Genomic DNA, 25,904 nt, shown 5'->3' with positions numbered 1-25,904 from the left:
TAGATATTTGCATTAACGAGGTATACTTAATAAAGTGGCCACTGAGTGCATATTCCTTCAAGGGTTTTTGAGTTCGGGGGATGAGAATGAAAAGATAAAAGAGATTCAAAAAAAGTTGATCCTTAATATGTGGGGTATTGTTATTTCTAACTCCAGGGAAGCCAACAGTGAAGTTAATTTTGGATTGCTATGTAGGATTACATTTTTTTAGAGATTGCTGCTTTTCTTAATGTGATCAGTCAGTAAGATTGAAGTATTTTTGGAGCTTGTTCTGAGAATAAGCCAAGTGATCCATTAAATAATGAAATGAGGAATTCATTGCATTAGAAAACAGTGTCAGCCAGTTAAATATAAAGTATGTTAATCTAATTTAAGTTAACTTAAGTTAAAGTTAACTTGTGTGTTTGCCTTGTAACACTGTGTTGCTGCTGCAAAGAGCTAATTATCATGACATTTAGACCATAACACTGCAAGTAATAGGACCAGAGTTAGGCCATTTGGCCCATCGAGTTGCTCTGACACTCCATCATAGCTGTTTTATATTCCCTCTCAACCCATTCTCCTGCCTTTTCTTCATAACCTTTGATGCCCTTGCTAATTAAGAACCTCTGCTTTAAATATACTCAAAAACTTGCTTCCACAGCCATCTGAGGTAATGTTTTTCAAGGATTCACTACCCTCTGGCTACAGAAATTTCTCCCCTTCTCTGTCCACAGAAATTTCTCCCCTTCTCTGTCCTAAAAGGTTGTCCATGTATCCTGAGACGGTGTCCTCTGGTGCTAGACCACCCCACTCTAAGAAACATCCTCTGCAAGCCCACTCATTTGCACCCTGCTTATGGCAAGAATAAATTGTAACTAGAACGTGAGCCACTTTCTCCCAGTCTGCAAGTTAGCTAGTGCATTCAGAGAAGGTGGCATTGATAGCATAGGAGAAATTAAAAGTGAGTTAGTGTTCTAAATATCAGGTGATTTATTAGACAACTGATGCTTATCTGCCTGAACATGAACTTGATATTGCTTTTACATTCTCTGTTGACAAAATTACCAGTTCAATGTTTGTAACTCTGAAACATAAAAACTAATTGAAAGGAAAACGTAAGAGTCTAAATTTGTCTTTACTTTTAAGCAAGGCATGCACGTATGATGTAGCATTGGCTTGATGATGCATGCTATGTACATACTTTTACATATAACCAGCAATGCATTGTGTAAACACAAAGAATGATTAATCAAACAATATATTTACAATATTACTCAAATAGTATGAAATATTAAATACATAGAGTATTAAATAAACAGAATGTTGGCTACAGGAATACAATTAAGTAACAGACTAGAGTCACAGTGCACTACAGCACCAATGCTAGCCCTTCGGCCCACTAAGTCTGTTCCAAAATATTATTCTGCCTCTTGCCTCCAACACCAACTACTATTCTCCCTAGAGCCAGCAACACCCTGCAAGCCATATACCAGAGCAACGTACACAAAATGCTAGAGGAACTCAGCAGATCAGGCAGCATCTCGGCCTGAAACGTCGGCTCTTTACTTTTTCCATAGATGCTGCCTGACCTGCTGAGATCCTCCAGCATTTCGTGTGTGCGGATTTCAAAGGTTTCAAAAGGTACATTTAATGTCAGAGAAATGTATACAATATACATCCTGAAATGCTTTTTCTTTGTAATCATCCACGAAAACAGAGGAGTGCTTGCAACGAATGAATGACAATTAAATGTTAGAACCCCAAAGTCCCCCCCAGCTCCCCCTTCCCACGCGTAAGTGGCAGCAAGCAGTGATTCCCCTCCCCCCACTGGCAAAAAAAAGCATTGGCACCCGCCACCGAGCACTCAAGTGTGAGCAAGGCAACAGTAAAGACACAGACTTGCAGCACTCCAAAGACTTGGCATTTCACCCAGTATTCGACATACCACAGGCTCTCTCACTGGTTAACGATGTTAAAGTGAAAGTCCAGCATTTCAGATGCTGAAAGATTTCCAGCATCTGCAGACTTTCCCATGTGAAGCTACATATCATCCTGACTTGAAAATATATTGGTGTTCCTTCCCTGATACTGGGTCAAAACCCTGGAACTCCCTCCCTGACAGCACTGTGAGTGTATCTACATCTCAAGGACTGCAATGGTTCATGAAAGCAGCTCACCACCACCTTCTCAAGGGTAACTGGGGATGGACAATTAAATGCTGGATCAGTCCACGTCCCTTGAATAAATATTTATAGAATCATAGAGCACTACAACACAGAAACAAGCCCTTTGGCCCATCTAGTTCATGCAGACCTGTTATTCTGTCTAGTCCATCAACCTACACCTGGGCCATATCCCTCCATATCCCTCCCATCCATGTACGTATCCAAACATCTCTTAAATTTTGAATTTGAACAGCACGCTAGATCAGAGATCTTCAATTTTATTTACTAGAGACTGCATGTTTGCCAGCAAGCTAGTCAATATTGGGAGTCAAAAACCCCATTTTCTTAAACGCACCCGTATCCCTGACTGGCAGCCTCATTTCCTACGGGGAGTCCGGCGAGACGTACGGGCCACAGTCAGCTTTGTTTCTGTTGGTTTTAAGCAGTGATAGATTATTCAATCGCATCAAGATATCTTTATTAACAGTACAGACCTTGGAAGCAGCTGGATTCTCAGCTGTAAGATGCTGAAACGGGAATATTTAATCATGTCCATCTGCAAGAGATTGCCTTCAAGGTGACATGGAAGTGAAAAGAAAGAGATCCCATGAAAATAAGGTCAAATATGCTGATTTTCCTTATACATTGGAATCACTGCATAATAGAAAAAATGTTTCAATTAAAATAAGGTTTGGATTGACTTTCATTTTAACATATTAGAAGATAAACTATTCCTCCTTTATGATTTGCAGTGAAATGTGTCATTTGCATCAATGACCAACACCATCCGAGAGTCTGCTGGAGGCAGCCTGCAAGTGTCTGGCAGTAACATAACATGCCCACAAGTTGCTAACCCTAACCTGTATGTGTCTGGAATGTGGGAGGAAACCGGAGCACCCGGAGGAAACCCACGTGGTCACGGGACCATACAAACTCCTTACAGACAGCAGCGGGAATTGAACCCCGGTTGCTGGTGCTGTAAAACATTACACCAGTTGCTACACCTCTATGCTGCCTGCGTTTGGCCCATTTCCTGCATTCAGCGCATTTCCCTGCAATCCCCTTCCTTCCACGTATCCTGTCTAAGTGCTTCTTAAATGATACTGTTGAACGTGCCTCAACCACTTCCTTTGGCAGCTCGTTCCATATAATCAACCCCCTTCTGTGTGGGAAAAGTTGCCCCTCGAGCCCCTATTGAAATCTTCCCCTCTCACCCTAATCCCATTCCCCCCTTTTTTTGGGTTCTGCTACCCTGGGGAAAAGCATTGACCTTATCCATGCCTCTCATGATTTTAAACACTTTCATAAGGTTGTTGCTTATTCTCCTTTGTTCCAAGGGATAAAGGCCTAGTCTGGCCAACCTTTCACACTTTATCACTTCCCTACATGGCACTTTTCAGCAGCTTTTACACTTTATTCTGCATTTTTATCGTTTACCTAGTTGTAGTTCAGTGCACTGTGTCATGATTTGTAAGAACTGTACACAAGATTAGCTTTTCACTGCGACAATTCCAAAACCTTTTGTCTCTTCCACCTGTCACCTCGCAGCTTCTTACATCATTCCACCCTGCCCCTTCTACCTCCCCCTCTACCTATCACTCCCCTCACCTGGATCCCCCTGCCAGCTCTTCCTCCACCACTTCCCTCCACCTCTTTAAACCATCTATCTTCCCTCCTTCTTTCCAGTCCGGACGAAGGGGCTCAAAATGAAGCAAAAACTATCTATTTCTCTCTGCCACACCCACTGAATTCCTCCAGCTTCTTTGTATGTTGCTCTAAATCTCACATCGCTAATGATTCAGATTCTGAAGGTGGAATTAGAATTGGTTTAGTATGGTCACATGCACCAAGATGCAGTGTAAAGCTTAACCGTTATGATTTAGTACTTTATTGTTTACCTGCACTTTTTTAGTGGCTTTTGCACTTTGTTCTGCATTGTTAGTATTTTATCTCAATCTACTGTGTAATGAATGATTTGATCTGTATGGGCAGTACACAAGAAAAGCTTTTCATTGTACCTCGGTCCTTGTGACAATGATAAACCAATTCCGATTTGATGAGCATTAATTCTTTATTGAAGGGCATGATTTATTTCACAGTGCACGCAGTTGAAGATTAGTGAAGATTAATTGTCTGGGGACAGGGACTAAAGGGCCGGAGGCCTATCTCTTTTTGCGTGAGTGGGGTGGGTGGAAAGGTGGGATTGTTCTTCTGCTGCTGTCTTGTTCTGTTCTGTCATTGTTGTTGCTGAACGTTACGGCCGTGCTTATGTTGACATCGGAATGTGTGGCGACACTTGCGGGCTGCCCCCAGCACACTCTTGGGTGTGTTAGTTGTTCACACAAATGATGCACTTCGCTGTATATTTCAAGGTACACGTGATAAATAAATCTGAATCGGAAGTGGAATCAGAATCTCATACATTTGTTGACTTTTTAAAAATAATTCCTAGTGGAATAGTGTTGTGAGAATTCATGGCTAGCTGTAAAACTCTGAACAGACTTTAAAGTTAAATAACACAATTTAGTTTTTGATAAACTGGGCAGATTATAGATGCCACCCCATTGTATAATTTAGAGTGGAAAAGAGCAATCACAGTTTCCCTGGGGGTCATAATGCTTTGATAATTGAGTGTTCTTACTACCATCAGTTTGACCAAATTATGTGGTGATTTATCTTCAGCAGGTGACCAGGGTGTTCACGCGAGTTAATTGCTCTGCTTCCTTGCTCTTTGATGTTTTAAACTGTTTTAGTTTACAAAGCTCAATTCACAAACTGAGCATATCCAACGTTGCCTGTTTTATGACCTCAGCCAGCAGTGACAGAAAGCATTTGATGTTTACGGCTGATTCAACTGCACTGTTTTTCTTAGAGTGATGGTTGTGGATGGAAGTGATGAATTGTTTTTTTTCCCTGATGTGATCTACATGTTGAAGTATTTAAGTTGCTGTCACTTTGACTGAAGAGAATTAGAATCAGATTTATTACCACTGACTTATATGATGTGAAATTTGTTGTTTTGCAGCAGCAGTACAGTGCAAAATTGCAATAAATTACAAAATAAATAGATAGCGCATACAAGAAAGGAATAATGAGCTTGTGTTCATGGCTTAATGGGCCTTTTAGAAACCTGATGACAGAGGGGACAAAGCTGCTTCTAAATCTTTGAGAGATCAAAGAGATTAGCTTTATTTGTCACATGTGCATCAAAACATCAAGACATGCATCGTTCGTGTCAAATCAAGATCAGCGAGGGTTGTGCTGGGCAGTCTGCACAGCACTTCCGGTGTCAACATAGCATGCCCACGACTCACTAACCCTAACTTGTGCACCTTTGGAATGTGGGAGGAAACCGAGGGCACCCAGAGGAAACCCATACGGCCACAGGGGAGTGCATACAAACTCCTTACAGACAGCTTGTGAAATCGAATCCTGATCAGTGATCGCCGGTGCTGTAAAGTGACGCGTTAACCGCCATGCTTCCGCACTGTAATTGTAGGCCTTCAGGCTCCTGTCCTGCCTCCCTGACTGAGGTAATGAGAACAGGGTATTTAGTGATGGCTACCGTACTTTTGAGGTACTGCCTCTTGAAGATATTCTCAATGGTGGGGGAGAGTTGTCACCGAATTGGAGTTGGGTGAGTTTACAATGGAGTTGTGTCTCTGCACGTTGGAACATCTATACCAGGCTGTCATGCAACCAAGCAGCAAGCTCTCCAAGGTATGTCTCTAGAAATCGGCAAGAGTCTTTGGTGACATACCAAATCTCCTCAAACTGCTAATGAAGTAGAGCCACTTTGTGACTGGGCTCAGAATAGAGCCTCTGAGACATTGAAACCCCGCAACTTGAAGCTGCTCACCCTTTCCACTGCTGACCTCTCGATGAGGGCTAATGTGTGTCCTCTGACCTAATCTGCCCTGAAGCCCACAACCAATGTCTTGCTCTTGTTGACGTTGAGCGTGAAATTGTACTTACCCTTTTGATTCTTTTCTCTCTGGAGTTTTAAACCCACGAACATTATTTCTTTTCACGTTGCACTATATATATTCAGTTTATAATTTATAGTAATTTTATGTCTTTGCACTGCTGACAAAATATGGTAGTGGAGCAATTAGTGTATCACTATCACAGTGCTGGAGACCCGGGTTCAATTCTGCTGAACTCTGTGAAGTGTTTGCACATTCTCCCCCTGTCCGTGTGGGCTTCCTCTGGGAGCTCCGATTTCCTCCCACTGTCCAAAGACGTAGGGGTTAGTAGGTCGATGGATCTCGTGGGCGTAATTGGGTGGTGCAGGCTCATTGGGCCAGAGGGGCCTGTACCTCTAAATAAAACAAACAGAACAAAAAACCCTGCACTGTCATATAAGATAGTGATAATAAAACTGTGTCTGATTCTGCATCATCAGTTAAAAGATCCTTCATCAGGACCTCAAGGGAAGGGGTCAGAAGCCGGGATAAAAAGATAAGGAGGAGGGAATACTAGCTGTCCGGCAGCTTCTGCCTTCTTCCGTTCCGTTTCCGATGAAGGGTCTCAGCCTGAAACGTTGACTGTTCACTTCCCTTCGTAGTGACTGCCTGACCTGATGAGGACCTCCAATGTTTTGTGTGTGTGTGTGTGTGTTGAATAAGAGAGGTTTAGAGGTCTCTGGGCCAAACACGGGCGGATGGGACCAGCTCTCTGGATAACACAGCTGGCATAAACAAGTTGGGCTGAGGGGCCTGTTTGCCCACTGACTGAATCCATGACTCAATTATATAATGAACATTTACTGCAAATGAACATCAATTGTTGCACTTCATGGATGCAGCCTGGCCTGATTCAGTCCCTCCAGCATTTTGTGTGTGACACTTCTTGCATTAACTGTAATTCTAATTTGGACCCAGATTTTGACATCCTCTGACATTGTGACAGACAGCGTGATTCATGTTGTTCCGTGGTGATGTCAGCATTGAAGGGTTTTGACTGATATAATCATTGCAATTTTACAGAGTGCCGATCAGCAGTTAGTTACGGAGAGATGGTAAAATAGCAGAAACAAAAGCGATCCTGCAGGTGCTGGAAATCTTGAGCAACACACACAAAATCCTGGAGGAATTCAGCAGGTCAGACAATATTTACGGAGAGAAATAAATCTGTCCTGACGAAGGGCCTTGGCCTGAAATGTCAACTGTTTATTCATCTCCATAGATGTTGCCTGACGTTTTGAGTTCCTCCAACATTTTGTGTGTGTTGTTAAAATAGTAACCTGATCTTTGGACTCAGATGATATTCTTAGATCTCCAGGAGTTAAAGATATGATCTGTGTTCCTGCGTTCGATTAGTCTCTTATAATTTACTTAAGGAGACCTGCCATCTGTTTAGCAACCAGATAATTTTTGTATAATTTGATTTCATCACATTTAGAAATTGAGTTCAAACCAGAACCCAAGTGTTTGTGCTTACTTGATGTATCATTTTCCTCTAAAATAACCTGACCTCAAGTTTATTCTGTTAAAGGTGAAGCCTGTGTAATTTCACAGCAGGAATTATCCAGTCGAGCTATTTGTATCTCTGAAGAGCAAAGTCAGGTCACCTTCTAACGCAGAGTTGTCGCTAGGAACATAAATCTGTTTTATTCCTTAACCAATGCTGATGAATGAGCTGGTGTTTCCATTATATTTAGTGTACATGAGGATAACCAATTGAGGCACATAAGACTGCAGATGCTGGATGGAGTCACAAAGTAGTAGATGAATAGATTGCTCAAAGTTCAAAGTAAGTTTATGATCAAAGTACAGGTGTCACCCATACTACCCTGAGATTCATTTCCTTGCAGGCATTCACCATAAATACAAAGAAACACAGTGGAATCAATGAAAAATGAACTACACACAAGAGACCTAATTTTTTTTATGCCTTACTCTGTACTGCTAACACAAAATGACAAATTGTTGACACGTGTCAGTGATAATCAACCTTATTCTGATTCTAAACCTCTCCTATCCATGATCTTTGTAATGGATCCATGTACTTTGTAAGTTTAAAAGTCTTTTAAACTTTGTAATTGCACCTGCAACACATATAGAATGCTGGATGAGCTCAGCAGGTTAGGCAGCATCTATGGAGGAGAATAAACTTTTCAGGCCAAGAACCTTCATCTGGGCTGGAAAGGAAGGGGGGAGAAGGCAAAATAATGGGGGGAAGGGGGAAGAGTACAGGTGATAGGTGTTAGGTGAGGCCAGGTGAGGGAAAGGGGGATACTGGGGGTGGGGGGCTGTGGTTGAAATAAGAAGCTGGGATGTGACAGGTGGAAAAGGTAAAGGGATGAAGAAGAGGGAATTAGATAGGAGAGGAGAGCAGATCAGGAGAGAAAGGGAAGGAAGAGGGATACCAGAGAAAGGGAAAGAGGAAGTGGTGAGAGGTAAGGAGAAGAAACGGAGTGAGAGGGTAACCAGAATGAGGAATGCAACAAGAGAGTGGTGGGAAGGAAAAACAAAGGGGGGGGGGGGGGAAGAAATTACCAGAGGTTAGAAAAAAATCAGTGTTCATGCCATCATGCACCATTGGTTCTCCAGCTTGAGTTTGGTCAGGTTGGTGTCTTCCATAGATGCTGCCCGACCTGCTGAGTTTTTCCATCATTTTGTGTGTGTTACTCAAAAATACAGCTTCTGCACAACCTCTTATGTCTACAGTCGTCCCTGCCTCAATGACTTCTCTGGCAGCTTGTTCTATATAATGTCCACTCTCTATGTGATGAAGTTGCTACTTGGGTGTCTTTAAAATTGTTCCTCTCTTGTCTTAGACCTATGCTCTTTAGTTTTCCATTGCCTTTCTCAGGGACAAAGACTGTGCGCATTTGTCTATCTGTGCCTCTTATGATTTTATACACTTCTATAAGGTCTGAGTCTCCTAATTCCAATGAATTAAGTCCCAACTTCTCCCTATAATTCAGGCTATAAAACTATTAAAAAGTTCCCTAGTTCAATAAAATGGACTCTTGGACTCTTGACCTCACAATCTACCTGGTTATGATCTTGTACCTTAATGTCTACGTGCACTACACTCTCTCTGTAGCTGTTACACTTTATTCTGCATTCTTATTGTTTTACCTCAAAGTAATCAGAATCAGAACCAGGTTTATTATCACTGAGATATGTCATGAAATTTCATGTCATGAAATCCGTCCTGACGAAGGGTCTCGGCCCGAAACGTCGACAGTGCTTCTCCTTATAGATGCTGCCTGGCCTGCTGCGTTCCACCAGCATTTTGTGTGTGTTGTTGTTTGAATTTCCAGCATCTGCAGATTTCCTTGTGTTTGCTCATGAAATTTGTTGTTTTGCAGCAGAAGTACAAAGCCATATAAATTACAATTAAAATATATTTTTAAAATTACATTAAATAAGTAGTGCAAAGAAAGAGAAAAAATAGTGATGTTGTGACCCTTTGTCATGACTGGAGAACTAAAGGTGAGAAACATGAGGTGATAGTAATCTACTCCTCATCTTTTTTCCTCCAGTTCAGCCGGAGGAGCTTGGCCTGAAACGTTGACTGTACTTTTTTCCCATCGATGCTGCCTGGCCTGCTGAGTTCCTCCAGCATTTTGTGTGTGTCGCTCAGATTTCCAGCACCTGCGGATTTTCTCTTGTCTGTGAAAAAATAGTGACGTAGTGATCATGGGTTTGTTCATTGTCCATTTGGAAATCTGATGCCAATGGGGAAGAAGCTGTTTCTAAAGTGTTGTGTGTCTTCAGGCTCTAATACCACCTCCTTGATGGTAACAATGAGAAGAGGGCATGCCCTGGGTGATGGAGGGTCCTTAATGATGGATGCCTCCTTTTTGAAGTATCATCTTTTGAAAGTGTCTTCAATTGTCGGGAGGTTAGTGCCCATGATGGAACTGGCAGAGTTTACAACCCTCTGCAGTTTTTTTCTGAAACTGTGCAGAAGCCCCTTCATACCAATGCACTGTGTATGATCTGACCTCTATGGACTAGTATGAAAGACAAGCTTTTCACTGAATCGTGGTACATATGACAATAATAAACCAATTCCAATACAATTCAGGCCCTCAAGTCCTGCAACGTTAATGTAGATGGTCAAGATTAGTACAAACATGGTTGGCCGGTTGGCTCATTTCTGTGACTCCTAATTCTACGACTAATTTGAGAGAAAGACTTCCTTATCGTAGAGAGAGAGAGTGTGACGACTGAAAAGCAGTTTGGATCATATTCAGTGGTGGAGCGGACTTAGCCCGGCTTCTGCCTCAGTTGTTACAATCAGGCCTCCTGTACACATCAACAGTGAAGGAATCATTAGGTCAAAACTGCATGAAAAAATGAAAAGGGCTGCGTCTTGATCCAAAAAGTGGGTCGTTACTTACTGGTTTGCAGATTGTAAGTAATCTGCTTCATCTGTCGGGCAAAATAATTCACCTGGATAGCGATGCTGATTACAAGGCAGTGAAAATATGTTTGGCCTTTGGCTGCTAAGTTGACTCCATATGACTTCAATATTGGAAAGCTTGAAGGATGTGTAAATTTGTGTGTGTTACACACACACACACACACACACACACACACACACACACACACACACACACACACACACACACACACACAGTATATATGCACATGGATGCACATTCATCTTTGCTCTGTGCACAAGCATATTTAGAGTGTCAGAGGGTGTGTGTGTATGTATCCTTGCATCTTCAGTCACCTTACTGCACTAAATCTGCCTTTTTCAGTGGCCTTGTGTCTACATTTGGCTTTCTCTTTGCGCATGACTCCACAGAGGATGACCTCACAGACGATGTCTCACACCCAACACCTTCGTGGGGAGATGCACCGTCCTTATACATCCTGAAGAGTAACGTCCTCATACACGGGCCTGCCCTCAGCCACCAGTGTGAGCTGATAACGCCATGCACGCAATCTGCTCTAGCAGCGGAAGTGAGTCTCTATCAGTCTCATGTTCCTGGCCTCAGGAGCACCCCAGTCCAACCCTCTGGTTCCCTCAGTGACTCTTCCCCTCACCTCGCTGTCCATCAGCCAGTCCCTTCCCTCTCCCCGTTGCTGTGCACAATTTGTGGGTGTTTTGACCACGGCTAAGGTTGCCCAGTCCGGGGTAACTGTGAGGACAGCAGCTTGAGTGAACTACCTTCAGATAATTAACAAGAACAGGTCATTAATGTAATTATGCATTCAGCATAAAGTTTGAGTTCATAAAATCAGCCATAAATCTGCACTCGTACCCCCTAGTGATTTTAATATTTGCTTGTTTGCCAATCGCTTTAATGGTGTACTTAACCCTTGTGTGCATTGGGACAAAACAGTCTGGCAAATCTGCAATGGAAGGATTGGAAATTCCTAAAATTCCCGGGAACGGCATAAACCCAAACAAAGATAAAGCAATGGTAGTCAAGTTTCTGTCAGACAGCGTGTTTTTTCCCTCTGAGCTTCAAACAAAGCTGTGGCCCAAGCTGTTACAATCCTGCCAGTGTTTTGCAATGCTGACGGACTTTACCTAGGAAACCATGGTCTGTGGGTACAAGTACACAACGGATGCGTTTCGGGTGCCGATCAGCTTGGAATGGGAAAATTCCATCCTCTGCCACCAGATTCCTAAACCCATGAACACCACCTCAGTATTCCTCTTTCTCAATATTTATTTACTTGCCCATTTTTAAAACTTCAGCTGTATTTGTCACACGTTCATCGAAACACACAGGGAAGTGCATCGTTTCCGTCAATGACCAGCGCAGTCTGAATGTGGGGCCGCCGCGGTGGCCTAGCAGTTAGTGAGTTCAGTTCCGACGCTGTCTGTAAGGAGTTTGTACGTTCCTTCCTGTCAACAGGTGGGATTCCTTCAGGTGCTCCAGACAGCAGCGGGAATCGAACCCCGACCGCTGCCGCTGTAAAGCCATGGTGCGCTAAACGCTACACTACCATGCTGCCCCTATTGATTCTACATCAGCCTGGTCTCGTATAATCGTTCGAGGACGGAATCACTGAAGTTTCTCTTTGTCTAACTGAAAAGTGAATCAACCGAAACTCTGGAATTCCAGGCCACATTCCCGTTGTGCACCCTAAGGCAGCAGGCCAGGATTCCTAAGAGGTGCCGTTCCATATCCCCGGCAGCCGAAGATCCCAGAGCATTTAATTATCACGGTGTGCAAGGAGGGTGGTGATGTGTGAATCAGTTAACATTGTCAGTCCCCTAATTACTGACAACATGTGTGGAAAGAAAAAATGAGTTAGTGACCTTCAGGAACGCAATGTTCCTGAGAAAAAAAACTTCCAATCCCACACCACAGCCGGACAGGAAAGGCAGGGCCAGAAGGCTATATGACATAGGAGCAGAAATAAGCCATTCAGCCCATCGAGTCTGCTCCGCCATTCCATCAATACTGACTTATTATCCCTCCCAACCACACTCTCCCTGTAACCTTTGACATCCTTGCTGATCAGGAATCTATAAACCTCCATTTTATATGCCCAGTGACTTGACCTCCACAGTCGACGGTGGCAGTGAAATCCACCACCATCCTCTGGCTAAAGAAATTAATTCTCATCTCTGTTCTAAAGGTACACCCTTACACTCTGAGGCTGTACCCTCTGGTCCTAAACTCGCCCACTGTAAGAAACATTCTCTCCATGTCCACTCTTCAATATTCGATCGGCAGGTATTTAGTGAATTACTTTAGAAGTGGAGAGTGATGGGTGTTTGGTTACTACACTGAGGATCATAGGATTGTTGTGGCACAGATGAAGGGTTTTTGTCCCGTTGAGTCTGCTGCTAGCTTCAGGTAGATCTCCTTGGTAAAGCGGTCGGGATTCAATTGCTGCTGCTGTCTCTGCGGAGTTTGCCTGCTCTCTCCACGAGTGCATGGGCTTCCTGCAGATGCACCGGTTTCCTCCCACATTCCGAGGACATGCAAGTTAGTAAATTGTGGGCATCCTACGTTGGCACTGAAAGCGTGGCGGCATTTGCGGGCTGCGCCCAGCTCATAATGTGTTGGTCGTTGACACGAGACAAAGGATTAAAGATTAGCAAACATGAAGAACTCTGCAGATGCTGGAAATTCAAGCAACACACACAACATTCTGGTGGAACACAGCAGGCCAGGCAGCATCTATAGGGAGAAGCACTGTCGACATTTCGGGCCGAGACCCTTCGTCAGGACCAACTGAGAGGAAAGATAGTAAGAGATTTGAAAGATTAAAGATTAGCCCTATTTGCCACACGTACATTGGAACATCACTGTATAACAATCACAGCACGGAAACAGGCCATTCCGGCCCTCCTAGTCCGTGCCGAACTCTTAATCTCACCTAGTCCCACCTACCCGCACTCAGCCCATAACCCTCCACTCCTTTCCTATCCATATACCTATCCAATTTTACCTTAAATGACACAACTGAACTGGCCTCTACTACTTCTACAGGAAGCTCATTCCACACAGCTATCACTCTCTGAGTAAAGAAATACCCCCTCGTGTTTCCCTTAAACTTTTGCCCCCTAACTCTCAAATCATGTCCTCTCGTTTGAATCTCCCCTACTCTCAATGGAAACAGCCTATTCACGTCAACTCTATCTATCCCTCTCAACATTTTAAATACCTCGATCAAATCCCCCCTCAACCTTCTACGCTCCAATGAATAGAGACCTAACTTGTTCAACCTTTCTCTGTAACTTAAGTGCTGAAACCCAGGTAACATCCTAGTAAATCGTCTCTGCACTCTCTCTAATTTATTGATATCTTTCCTATAATTCGGTGACCAGAACTGTACACAATATTCCAAATTTGGCCTTACCAATGCCTTGTACAATTTTAACATTACATCCCAACTTCTGTACTCAATGCTCTGATTTATAAAGGCCAGCGTTCCAAAAGCCTTCTTCACCACCCTATCTACATGAGACTCCACCTTCAGGGAACTATGCACTGTTATTCCTAGATCTCTCTGTTCCACTGCATTCCTCAATGCCCTACCATTTACCCTGTATGTTCTATTTGGATTATTCCTACCAAAATGTAGAACCTCACACTTCTCAGCATTAAACTCCATCTGCCAACGTTCAGCCCATTCTTCTAACCGGCATAAATCTCCCTGCAAGCTTTGAAAACCCACCTCATTATCCACAACACCTCCTACCTTAGTATCATCAGCATACTTACTAATCCAATTTACCACCCCATCATCCAGATCATTTATGTATATTACAAACAACATTGGGCCCAAAACAGATCCCTGAGGCACCCCGCTAGTCACCGGCCTCCATCCCGATAAACAATTATCCACCACTACTCTCTGGCATCTCCCATCTAGCCACTGTTGAATCCATTTTATTACTCCAGCATTAATACCTAACGACTGAACCTTCTTAACTAACCTTCCATGTGGAACTTTGTCAAAGGCCTTGCTGAAGTCCATATAGACTACATCCACTGCCTTACCCTCGTCAACATTCCTCGTAACTACTTCAAAAAATTCAATAAGGTTTGTCAAACATGACCTTCCACGCACAAATCCATGCTGGCTACTCCTAATCAGATCCTGTCTATCCAGATAATTATAAATACTATCTCTAAGAATACTTTCCATTAATTTACCCACCACTGATGTCAAACTGACAGGTCTATAATTGCCAGGCTTACTTCTAGAACCCTTTTTAAACAATGGAACCACATGAGCAATACGCCAATCCTCCGGCACAATCCCTGTTTCTAATGACATCTGAAAGATCTCCGTCAGAGCTCCTGCTATCTCTACACAAACTTCCCTCAAGGTCCTGGGGAATATCCGGTCAGGACCCGGAGATTTATCCACTTTTAAATTTCTTAAAAGCGCCAGTACTTCCACCTCTTTAATTGTCATAGGTTCCATAACTTCCTTACTTGTTTCCCACACCTTACACCATTCAATATCCTTCTCCTTAGTGAATACCGAAGAGAAGAAATCGTTCAAAATCTCTCCCATCTCCCTCGGCTCCACACATAGCTGACCACCCTGATTCTCTAAGGGACCAATTTTATCCCTCACTATCCTCTTGCTTTTAATATAACTGTAGAAGCCTTTCGGATTTACTTCCACCTTATTTGCCAAACCAAACTCGTAACTTCTTTTAGCTTTTCTAATCTCTTTCTTAAGTTTCCTTTTACATTCTTTATATTCCTCGAGCAATTCCTTTACTCCATGCTGCCTATATCTATTGTAGACATCCCTCTTTTTTCGAACCAAGTTTCTAATATCCCTTGAAAACCATGGCGCTTTCAAACCTTTAACCTTTCCTTTCAACCGAACAGGAACATAAAGATTCTGTACCTTCATAATTTCACCCTTAAATGACCTCCATTTCTCTATTACATCCTTCCCATAAAACAACTTGACCCATTCCACTCTCTCTAAATCCCTGCGCATCTCCTCAAAGTTAGCCTTTCCTCTAAATCCCTGCGCATCTCCTCAAAGTTAGCCTTTCAATGTTTCTTACTTCACTGTATGTTTTAATGTTTTGAAGTACATGTGACAAATAAAGCTAATCTTTCTTTCTTTTTGTAATTTGTTTTTTTATTGGTTTATCATCAAAGAAACATTTCCATAAGATGTATTTCAGACATTGTACATATATATCATATAATCATATATATCACAAATCTCCACAAAGTATTTATCTGAGGTATACAGTTATAGAAAAGAGTGGGGAGAAAAAACAAGCAAAAGGAAAGAACTATGTACAAGTAGGGAGTGATTTTTTTACAACAGATTCATTGATTTGAGAGAATAAAATCAGGTCTATGAGGCATTATGTAGTTAAACCATTTTCCCCAGTATGAATCAAATTGTTCCAGCTTATGATCAACAGATGCTGTTATCTTCTCCATTTTGTAAATGTCCATTGTAATTTCCATCCATGTATTTAAAGTTGGGCTCTCCTGTGTTAACCATTTCCTAGTAAGAGTCTTTTTACCAGCCACCAACAGTATATTCATTAAATATTTATCTCTTTTCAACCATTCTTGAGGTATATATCCAAAATATATGGTCTTACTCTCAAAGGGTATTTCATATTTAAAGATGTCTTGTAGGGCATTGTGTATCCCCCTCCAATAGTTTTTAATAACAGGGCAGTCCCAAAAAATATGATAATGATTTGCATTTTGATTTTCACAATTTCTCCAGCAAACAGGGAGGTTACTATCATAATGGGATTTCTGAGAGGGTGTAATAAAATATCTTATCAAGTTTTTCCATCCAAACTCCCTCCATTTCTGTGAACTGGTACACTTCCATTGATATCTCCATATTGTTGTCCATTCTTCCTCAGATATAATTATCCTTCCTTCCTTCTCCCATTTTGTTTTAATGTATGAAGTTGATGCACCATCAATAACTCTCGGAGACGGGAGGTGAACAATAGGCTTTTATTAGCTCCAAGAGACCACGATTAGCAGCAAGAGACCACCACACAACATCCTGGAGACTGAGGGAGGAGCAGTTCCTCCAACCACCTTTATATAGGGGTCTGTGGGAGGAGCCACAGGAGCAGTCAGCAGAGGGGCGTGTCCAGACAGGTATATGTAGTTCTGTAGTTCACCACAGAAGTTGAATGTGTTTTAAGATTTGACAACCCCTTATACATGCTTGAAATGATTCTACTACCACTATCTGAATTATATGCTTCTCTAAAGAGCTCTATCAAGCATGTACTTGCCTTGGTTACATTTTTAAGCGTCTTATTAACATATTGTCGCATCTGTAAATACCGATAGAAATCTTAGCGCTGAAAAAATGCTCTCGTTCACATACTGGTCCAATTCCTTTTTGAAATCTCTCAATCAGTTTCTACCACCAAAGGTGTGAGCTTCTGATCAGGTATGTTCACCAGCCTCTCCTCCACTGATTGTCTACATTTACCTCGGGAGAGCAACCAACGTGATCAAGGACATTGATCATGGTTGTTGACTTCAGGAGGGCACAGAGCGACCACTCCCCACTGAACATCGATGGCTCCTCGGTAGAGATCGTAAAGAGCACCAAATTTCTTGGTGTTCACCTGACGGAGAATCTCACCTGGTCCCTCAACACCAGCTCCATAGCAAAGAAAGCCCAGCAGTGTCTCTACTTTCTGCAAAGGCTGAGGAAAGTCCCTCTCCCACCACCCACCCCCCCCCCCCCCACCGCCGATCCTCATCACATTCTACAGGGGTTGTATTGAGAGCATCCTGAGCAGCTGCATCACTGCCTGGTTGGGAAATTGCACCACCTCGGATCGCAAGACCCTGCAGCAGATAGTGAGGTCAGCTGAGAAGATCATCAGGGTTTCTCTTCCCGCCATCACGGACATTTACACTACACGCTGCATCCACAACGGAAACAGCATTATGAAGGACCCCATGCATCCCTCATAAATCTCTTTTCCCTCCTGCCACCTGGGAAAAGGCTCCGAAGCATTCGGGCTCTCACGACCAGACTATGTAACAGTTTCTTCCCCCAAGCTATCAGACTCCTCAATACCTGAAGCCTGGACTGACACCTTGCCCTAATGTCCTGTTTATTATTTATTGTAATGCCTGCACTGTTTTTGTGCATTTTATGCAGTCCAGTGTAGGTCTGTAGTCTAGTGTAGCTTTCTCTGTGTTGTTTTTTTACGTAGTTCAGTCTAGTTTTTGTACTGTGTCACGTAACACCATGGTCCTGAAAAACGTGGTCTCATGTACTCTATGCACTGTACCAGCAATTATGGTCGAAATGACAATAAAAGTGATTTGACTTGACTTGTCAGCTCCAACTCGGTCATCCTCTCCTCTCCGCCCTCCCACTGGGCAGGGGATACAAACGCCTGAAAGCACGTACCACCAGGCTCAAGGATAACTTCCATCCCGCTCTTAGCAGACTTTTGAATGGGCCTCTCATACAATATGTACGAGTGTTCAAGTGCAATAGAAGCTGCTTCATCACTTGCCCTACCAGAAGGTGACTGGCCCAGTCACAGAATCATTCAGAAATCTGCTCAGGATCACAGAGGCTTTTTTTCTTAAACTTGCAACATTGAGTTCTGGTTTGCAGTGGTAAAGGAAACTGGTGCAATTTACAATGCTGTTGACACAAGTGGAGCATGTGTACCCCTGCCTGGCCTCAGATAATAAACGGTTTGTACCTGACTCAGTCTGGGCTGCCGTGGGTGGTACAGGAAGGTTATAATGGACTGAAAGTGGGAGGCAGAAGAGGTTCTGGGTAGATAGAGACTGCTTGCTGAGAGCAGCAACGCACAATCAGGATAAAATGTATCAAGCACTTTAGTTGATTCCTGCAGGAACAAAACTGAGAAGAACAAGAGTAACATACAGAAAATGCTGGAGGAACTCAGCAGGACAGGCAGCATCTATGGAGGGGAATAAACAGTTGACATTTTTGGTCTTCAACAGAACCAGGAAGGAAGGGGGCAGCAGCCAGATAATAAAGAGAGGGAGGGGAATGAGCACAAGCTGAAGAGTCGGAGGGCAGCAGAGGTCATGGAGGAGGAGCTGTCTCACTGAGCTCCTGTTGAAGGGAAGATTTAAACTTCTTCAGGGTAGATATAGCTCAAAGAGACTTCACAGTGGGGCAGCAAGCCATCTACCTTAAATCTATTAAAAGAATCTGCTTCCACTGTCCTCTGCAGACGTCAGAGCCAAAGACGAAATGAAGAAAGAAGTTCTCTTCATTTCTGCCTTATTTTTAATCAATAACCCTTAATTTGAGATTCCCCCACAAGAGGAAGGACCCTCCCCATATCCTCCTCCTCAAGACCTCCCAGAGCCTTTCATGCTTCATCTTCTATGATACCAGAAGTTTAAATGTAAATATTCATTTATCTACCCCAAGATCTTAACCATTCAATTCGCTTCTGATATTCCCCATCCTATCCCACCAGCCACAGACAAACTCCCACCCACTCACCCAAGCATTCCAAGGAGAATTTCGTCATCTCTACACATTAGGATTGCGATTCAATCAGGGGTTGATAGATTTTTAAAATCGGAGCAGCTCGAACAAGGAATTGGCTTAAAGACAGAAGCCAGAGATGTTAAATGATGGCGCTTTTTCCCCAGACTGGACGAAAGTAGTCAGAGTGCTCCTAAGCTTCGGGGAACACCGTTGCTTTCTTTGACAAGTCAGTGTCTCCGACTTGGTGAGACTATCAAGTGTCGTTGGGTGGCAGCAGAGTCAGGTGGGGAGGTGAGCAGACTGGAATGGTAGGGCGTGCGAGGGAGAATAAGTTGCAGGGATTTATGATGGAGGATGGGAATGACAGGCGAGTGAGCTTACATCCAATGGGCTGACTGGCCACCCTCACTATCATGAGGAAAATTGACAATCCGGTACCTCGTTATTGTTAAATTAGCAGATTATATATAACCAGTTTATCGACTCTCAATTACCAGTAGACTCAAGGCCAACTTCTACCCCACTGGTATATGACTCTTAAATGGATGTCTTTTTACAATAAAGCCAAACTCTTGATCTCTCAATCTACCTCATCACGGTCCTTGCTTTTTATTTGTTTATCACTTTCTTTGTAACTATAACAGTTAAGGCCAAGCAAATTAAGATTTCTTACTTGAAAGGTTTTGTGGTTAATGTTCACAGTGTACAGCTGAAGTGCTAACAGGTGAGCTAAATTAAATCATAACTTCCCCAAGTGGGATTATGAACAAACATCAAATGTGTTGGAAAACCACAAGGCAGCCACCCTCTTGCTGACTCACCGGAAGGTGGAGAATAATTCATTTTATAATAACCATGTGTTAGCTCTGTTGAAGCAGTATATTATGGCCTAATACAGTAAAGATGTGCACTTATTGTTGAGTTATGATTTACAATACTCACAAATCAAAATCTTAAAAATACTTGAAGCGCAAGATATTCATAACATTTCCTTCGCTCTGACTCATTCTGGCAGCCTCTAGCTTGCTTCAGAATAATGGAATGAATTTGTAGACTAGAAATAAAAATTAACCATAGAACAGTTCGGCACTGTATTGGCCTATTGGCCCACAATCTGTGCCAAAATTTTAACTGATTCTAAGACCAATCTAACCCTTGCCTCCTACGGAGCCCTCTATTCCTCTATTATCCATGTGTCTATCTAACAGGTTCTTAAATGCTCCGCTGTTTCTGCCTCTACCACCACCCCTGGCAGGGGCATTCCACACATCCACCACTCTCAGTTATAAACCAGGCGTACATTCAGGAATGGCTGGCATACAAAAGGAAGCTTTTCACCGCACCCCTGTAAATGTGACAATAGTAAACCAATTGATTTGCCTTTTCTACAGGTCATTTCTGCACTTCAGTACATTTGGGGTAGCAATAACTGAATAAAGTGTTACAGTTACAGCAAAAGGGCAGTGCCGGCAGACCGTAAGATTTAAGGCCATAACAAGGTAGATTGTGAGGTCAAGAGTCCATCTTATTGTATTAGGGGCTGTTATGTATTGCAGAGGGCAAGATCGACAATGGAGTGGTATGATTAAACATCGTTTTTACTGAGGAATGTGAGTAATGGTACACGCTGGACAACTCACAACGTAGGAGCGATGAACCAGGCTCGCTGAGACAAAAAGACATGCGCACTCGAAAACCTCATGCATGTAGGAAGCTCGGTCAATTCACTGCGCCAGCGGTAGGCCGCAACTGCATTTGCCACATTCTCACAATCGATCTGATACGGGGCAGGGACCGCTTGCATGAACAGAAGCTGCACATCATACTGAATATACACATATACAGTAAAAATCAGAATCGACTGAGGCAGTGAAAAGCTTGTGTTATACACTGCTCGTACAGATCAAATCATCACACAGTGCATTGAGGTGATCAAGGTAAAACAACAACGGAATGCAGAATAAAGTCTAACGGCTACAGAGAATGCAGGTAGACAATAAGCTGCGATTATAACGAGTTCAAGTTCAGGTTTATTGTGATTCAACCATACATGGGTATCCCATCAAACTAGACAACATTCCTTTGGACCAAGGCACACAACACAGTACATATAACTCACACATGAAACACATAAAGTAATATTACTACAAATAAATTAACAACTAATAAGTGCATATATGATACAAGTTAAAAAGTAAACAGTATAATGCTACTGGTGTTTCATACTGTTTGTGACGAGACCTGGGTGGTGGCAAGGAGTTCAATTGTCTGAAAGCCCAGGGGAAGAGGCCATTTCCCACCCTAACAGTTCTTTTGCTAGTGCAATGGTACCTCCTGTCCAATGGTAGGGGGTCAAAGTGATGTTGGATGGATGGGAGGGATCACTGACAATGCTAAGGGCCCTGCGTTGTCTCTACACTGTGGTCCTGCAACAAATTTCACATCATATGAGTCAGTGATGATAAAGCTGATTCTGTTTCTGCTCTGAAGTATTGAGAGAGGACGGACATTCACATCTGCTTCTCTTCCAGCTCATGTGCTCCACGGTGCAGAGGGCCCTCTTCGAGGAGGAAGACAGAGTGAAGAGGCTGATCGACAGGGTTGCCATGCTCGAGACTCGGAACAAGCAGCTGAAAGAGAAGGTCAAGCGAGTGAAACGCGCCCTGCGGCAGGTGAAGAAGAAGAGCCGGCGCGTGGACCAGCTGAACAAAAAACTGTTGGAGAAGTCGTCAAACAGCGGCAGCCAGCACCCTCACTACGTCAAACCAGGCTCCAACATGGCAATTCTGAAAGGTTAACACACAGGAAGTGCACAATGCCTCTGAAAGAACCAAAGTCTTTTATCGTTTGTCTTGTGATTTCCGCCGAGCTAACACAGGAAGTGCTGGGCATTCCAGTTAGCAGAGTCACTACCCCACTAAACCACTGGGTCCCTCTCCCCACCCATTTATGTATAGTTTTATAGTCTCATTGCTTTAAGGAGAGGGAAGATGAAAAATTTTACTGCGCACATTATTAATCGTTACATAGAACTTAGAGCATAGAACATTACAGCATAGTACAGGCCATTTGGCCCTTGAAGTTGTGCCAGTCTTTTAATACACTTCAAGATCAATCCAACCCTTCCCTCCCACATATCCCTCCATTTTTCTCTCATCATGTGCCTATCTAAAATGTCCCTACGTATTTGACTTTACCACCACCCCTGGCAGCGCATCCTTGCACTTGCCATTTTCTGTGTAACAAAATCTGACGTCCCCTCTATACATCCCCTTCCAATCACCTCAAAATTACGCACTCTTGTATTAGCCATTCCACTGTGGGGAAAAAGTTGCTGGTTGAACATTCTATCAAGGCCTATCATCATCTTATACACCTCTATCAAGTCACCTCTCATCCTACTATGCTTCAAGGAGAAAAACCCTAGTTGGTTCAATCTTTCATCACTAGACATGCTCTGAAATCCAGACAGCATCCTGGTGAATCTTCTCTTCACTCTCTCTAAAGCTTCCTCATCTTCCTATAATGAGGCGACCAGAACTGAACACGATACTCCAGGAGTATTCTAAGTAGGGTTTTATAGAGCTACAACATTACCTCACAGCTCTTGAACACAATCCACAAACTAATGAAGATCAACACACCATACACCTTCTTAACCACCCTATCAAGTTGAGTGGCAACTACTCCAAGATCAATCTAACCTTTCCCTCCCCAATAGCCCTCCATTTTTCTTTCATCCATGTGCCGTTAAGCATTCCTTGTTTTAGGAGCAGTGTTTCCTTTCGAGTTGTCCATGTTACCATAGTTAGCAGAAGGATTGCTGGTACAAATGTCCTGACAGTATCTGTAGTATTCAGTGCTCTCCTTCGTGGAATCTTTGTGTGGACGATTGGATGACCGGTGTTCTGCAGGAAGTGTGGCATTTGTCCAGTCGAAAATTCTTGTAAACCTCTGCAACACATTTACAACAAATATAACTTCTGAAAACACTTTGTCTCTGAGAAATTACCTTGCACCGTGTCACCAAGTAAACTACCGTATTTGGAAATCACATTGTTTCTTCAGCCATTAGTACAACATTGTCTATATATTTCAATAAAAATGTATACTTCGCTAATTATTCCATTTCTGATGATGAGTTACAAAGTTTATTGTCCCAGTTTCTTAGAACAGGAACAGAGCCTTTGGTCCACGATATCTGTGCTGAACATGATGCTAAATTAAACTAAATCCTTTCCGCCTATTCATGATGAACACCCCTCCACTCCCTGCATATTCATGTGTCTCCCTAACAGTCTCTAAAACACTGTTACTCTATTGGCACACAAAATGCTGGAGGAACTCGGCAGGTCAGGCAGCATCTATGGAGGGGAATAAACAGTCGACGTTTCTGGGTGAGACCATCAGGACTGGGAAGGAAGGAAGTGCATTGACCAAATAACAGGAACCACGCTTTTAGACAAGTATGTTCCAGATTCCAATCTCTTCCTCAAATCCCCTCTAAACCTCTGGGCAATTACTTTAAACCTTTGCCTCTTCGATTCAGACACTGCAATGGGGAAACATTTCTTACCATCTATCTCACTCAGATGGAAAACAAAAGAAATTAATTTCAAGTTTATTGTCATTATTGTCATTTCATGAAAGGTAAAAGTGAAAGGGATGGTGAAATACTCTTCAACGTGCTTACCTACTTGAAACTTAGTGCCTTGTTTAATTTGTGTCCATGGACTTCCTCCGATTGGCTCCTGACAAATTATTACATGCATTAGGACTAATGTATCTCCCCCTTCACAGGAGACAAGCCACTGGGATCATTTGCTCTGCATGTTGTCTTTTAGGGTTTGAACCACTACTAGAGGTCAAAGTTCAAAGTATTGAACATAAGAAGCACTCACAAGAGAAGTGTAAATGAAACATAAATTATACACAGTTTTTGCAAGAACAAAATTAGAACACAAATTTAAAATAAATATCTTTGAGTGTTCTGGCCCCTCCATCAAAGTTAGAACATTACAGTACAGTACAAGCCTTTTGGCCCATGATGTTCTGCTGACTTTCTAAACTACTCTTAAGATCAATCTAACCCTTCCCTCCATATAACCCTCCATTTTTAATTCATCCAAGTTCCTGTCTTAGAGTTTATTAAATATCCCGAATGTATCTGACTCCACCATCACCCCTGGCAGTGCATTCCACACACCCACCACTCTCTGTGTATAAAAGCCTACCTCTGACATCCCCCCCCCCCCCATACTTTCCTCCAATCATCTTAAGATTTTGCTCTCTCGTATTATCCATTGTCACCCTGGGAAAGCGTATCCACTCAATCGACGCCTCTTATCATCTTGTACAAATTTGATGAAGCTGTTCAGACTATTTGCTTTGACAGCTGTGAAAATTTGCCGTCCCGTTGTGTGGTCGAACTGCATCCCTGGAGTCCCACAGCCCGTGCACAAGGATACTGTGAGAATCAAAGGGTTGGTGTTGTGATACATTCCCGGCAACGGCTCTGTCAGAGTCGGAACTAAGTCAGAGTTGCGCTGAGATGGATCCATTTCCCGATTTCGTGTCCGATTCATCCATACCTTTGTTCTTGGTTTCCTAACTTAGTGTGGGATGAGGCGGTGAATTATAGAGCTGCTGAATTCAAAGTAAAATAAAAATCAAATTTGTGTTTATTGTCATCTACATAAGTCCATGTATGGACAGGTGGAATGAAAAACGTACTTGCAGCAGCATCACAAAAGCAGCATTTAAGGTGAGGGGGGGACATTCAAGGGAGATGTGGGGGGCAGGTTTTTTTACGCAGAGAGTGTTGGATACCTGGGATGTGCTGCCTGGGGTGGTGGTGGAGGCAGATACATTAGGGACTTTTAAGAGACGTGTAGACAGACACTTGAATGTAAATAAAATGGAGGGTTTTCGATATTGTGAAGGTAGAAGGGATTTGTCTAGTTGTCCATTTGAATACCAATTTACAAACAAGAGAAACTCTACAGATGCTGGAAATCAAAGCGACACACATAAAGTGCTGGAGAAACTCAGCAGGCCAGGCAGCATCTATGGAAAAGTGTAAACAGTCAACGCTTTGGGCTGAGACCCTCAGGACCTGATGAAGGGTCTCGGCCCGAAACTTTGACTGTTTACTCTTCTCCATAGATGCTGACTGACCTGCTGAGCTCCTCCAGCATTTTATGTGTGTTACTTATTAAGTTAATTGGTTTGGCAGAACATTGAGGGCTGAGGGGCCTGTTTCTGTGCTGTACTGTTCTATTCTATGTTTGTTCACAAGAAAAACATATATTAAACATAAATTGTACACAGTTTTACAAAGAAGCCTTGGAACTTATTATCCGCTGGCACTGCACTTGCTCTGTAACTGTCACACTTTTTCTGTGTCCTGTTATCGTTTCCTTTGGATTGCCTCTGGGCCTGTTGACAAGGTCTGTAGGGATGGCATGCAAAACAAAGTTTTTCACTGTACCTCGGTACATGTGACAGTGATAAACCGGTTTATCAGTTTGCAAGCATCACCACTGTGCACATAAACCAAGGCCACATTTCTTTATAAGCATTATTGTCGGCAGTGTCAGTACTCCTCACTTTAACAGTGAGGTGGAGGACACAAGGGGGGGAGGGAGGAGGAAAGTGCAGACAAGTTGGGTTACCAGGTCTTAAGATGGAGTCAGCAGCCAAAGTAAAGTTACTTTCTCTTCCTCTCCAGTGTGAGGAGTGACTGCAGAAATATTAAGACATAGGAGCAGAATTAGGCCATTCAGCCCATTGAGTCTGCCCCAGCATTCAATCATGGCTGATTTATTTTGTATCTCAATCCTATTCT

At 42.9% G+C, this 25,904-nt stretch overlaps 1 protein-coding gene across 1 annotated transcript in view; it reads left to right on the top strand.

Annotated features, from left to right (window-relative positions):
- ccdc3a (coiled-coil domain containing 3a) overlaps nt 1-25,389 on the top strand; it is a 62,796-nt gene extending 37,407 nt beyond the window's left edge. The window contains exon 3 of the mRNA XM_073066565.1: nt 21,589-25,389. Coding sequence (XP_072922666.1) covers nt 21,589-21,855 — 267 coding nt within the window. The 3' untranslated portion in view covers nt 21,856-25,389. The remainder of the gene's footprint in view (nt 1-21,588) is intronic.
- Nucleotides 25,390-25,904: the final 515 nt, after the last annotated feature.

Source organism: Hemitrygon akajei, chromosome 14, assembly GCF_048418815.1.
Source record: "Hemitrygon akajei chromosome 14, sHemAka1.3, whole genome shotgun sequence".
NCBI classification, from domain to species: Eukaryota; Metazoa; Chordata; class Chondrichthyes; order Myliobatiformes; family Dasyatidae; genus Hemitrygon; species Hemitrygon akajei.
Note: the sequence above shows the minus strand (reverse complement) of the source record. Positions and strands in the feature narration are given on the sequence as shown.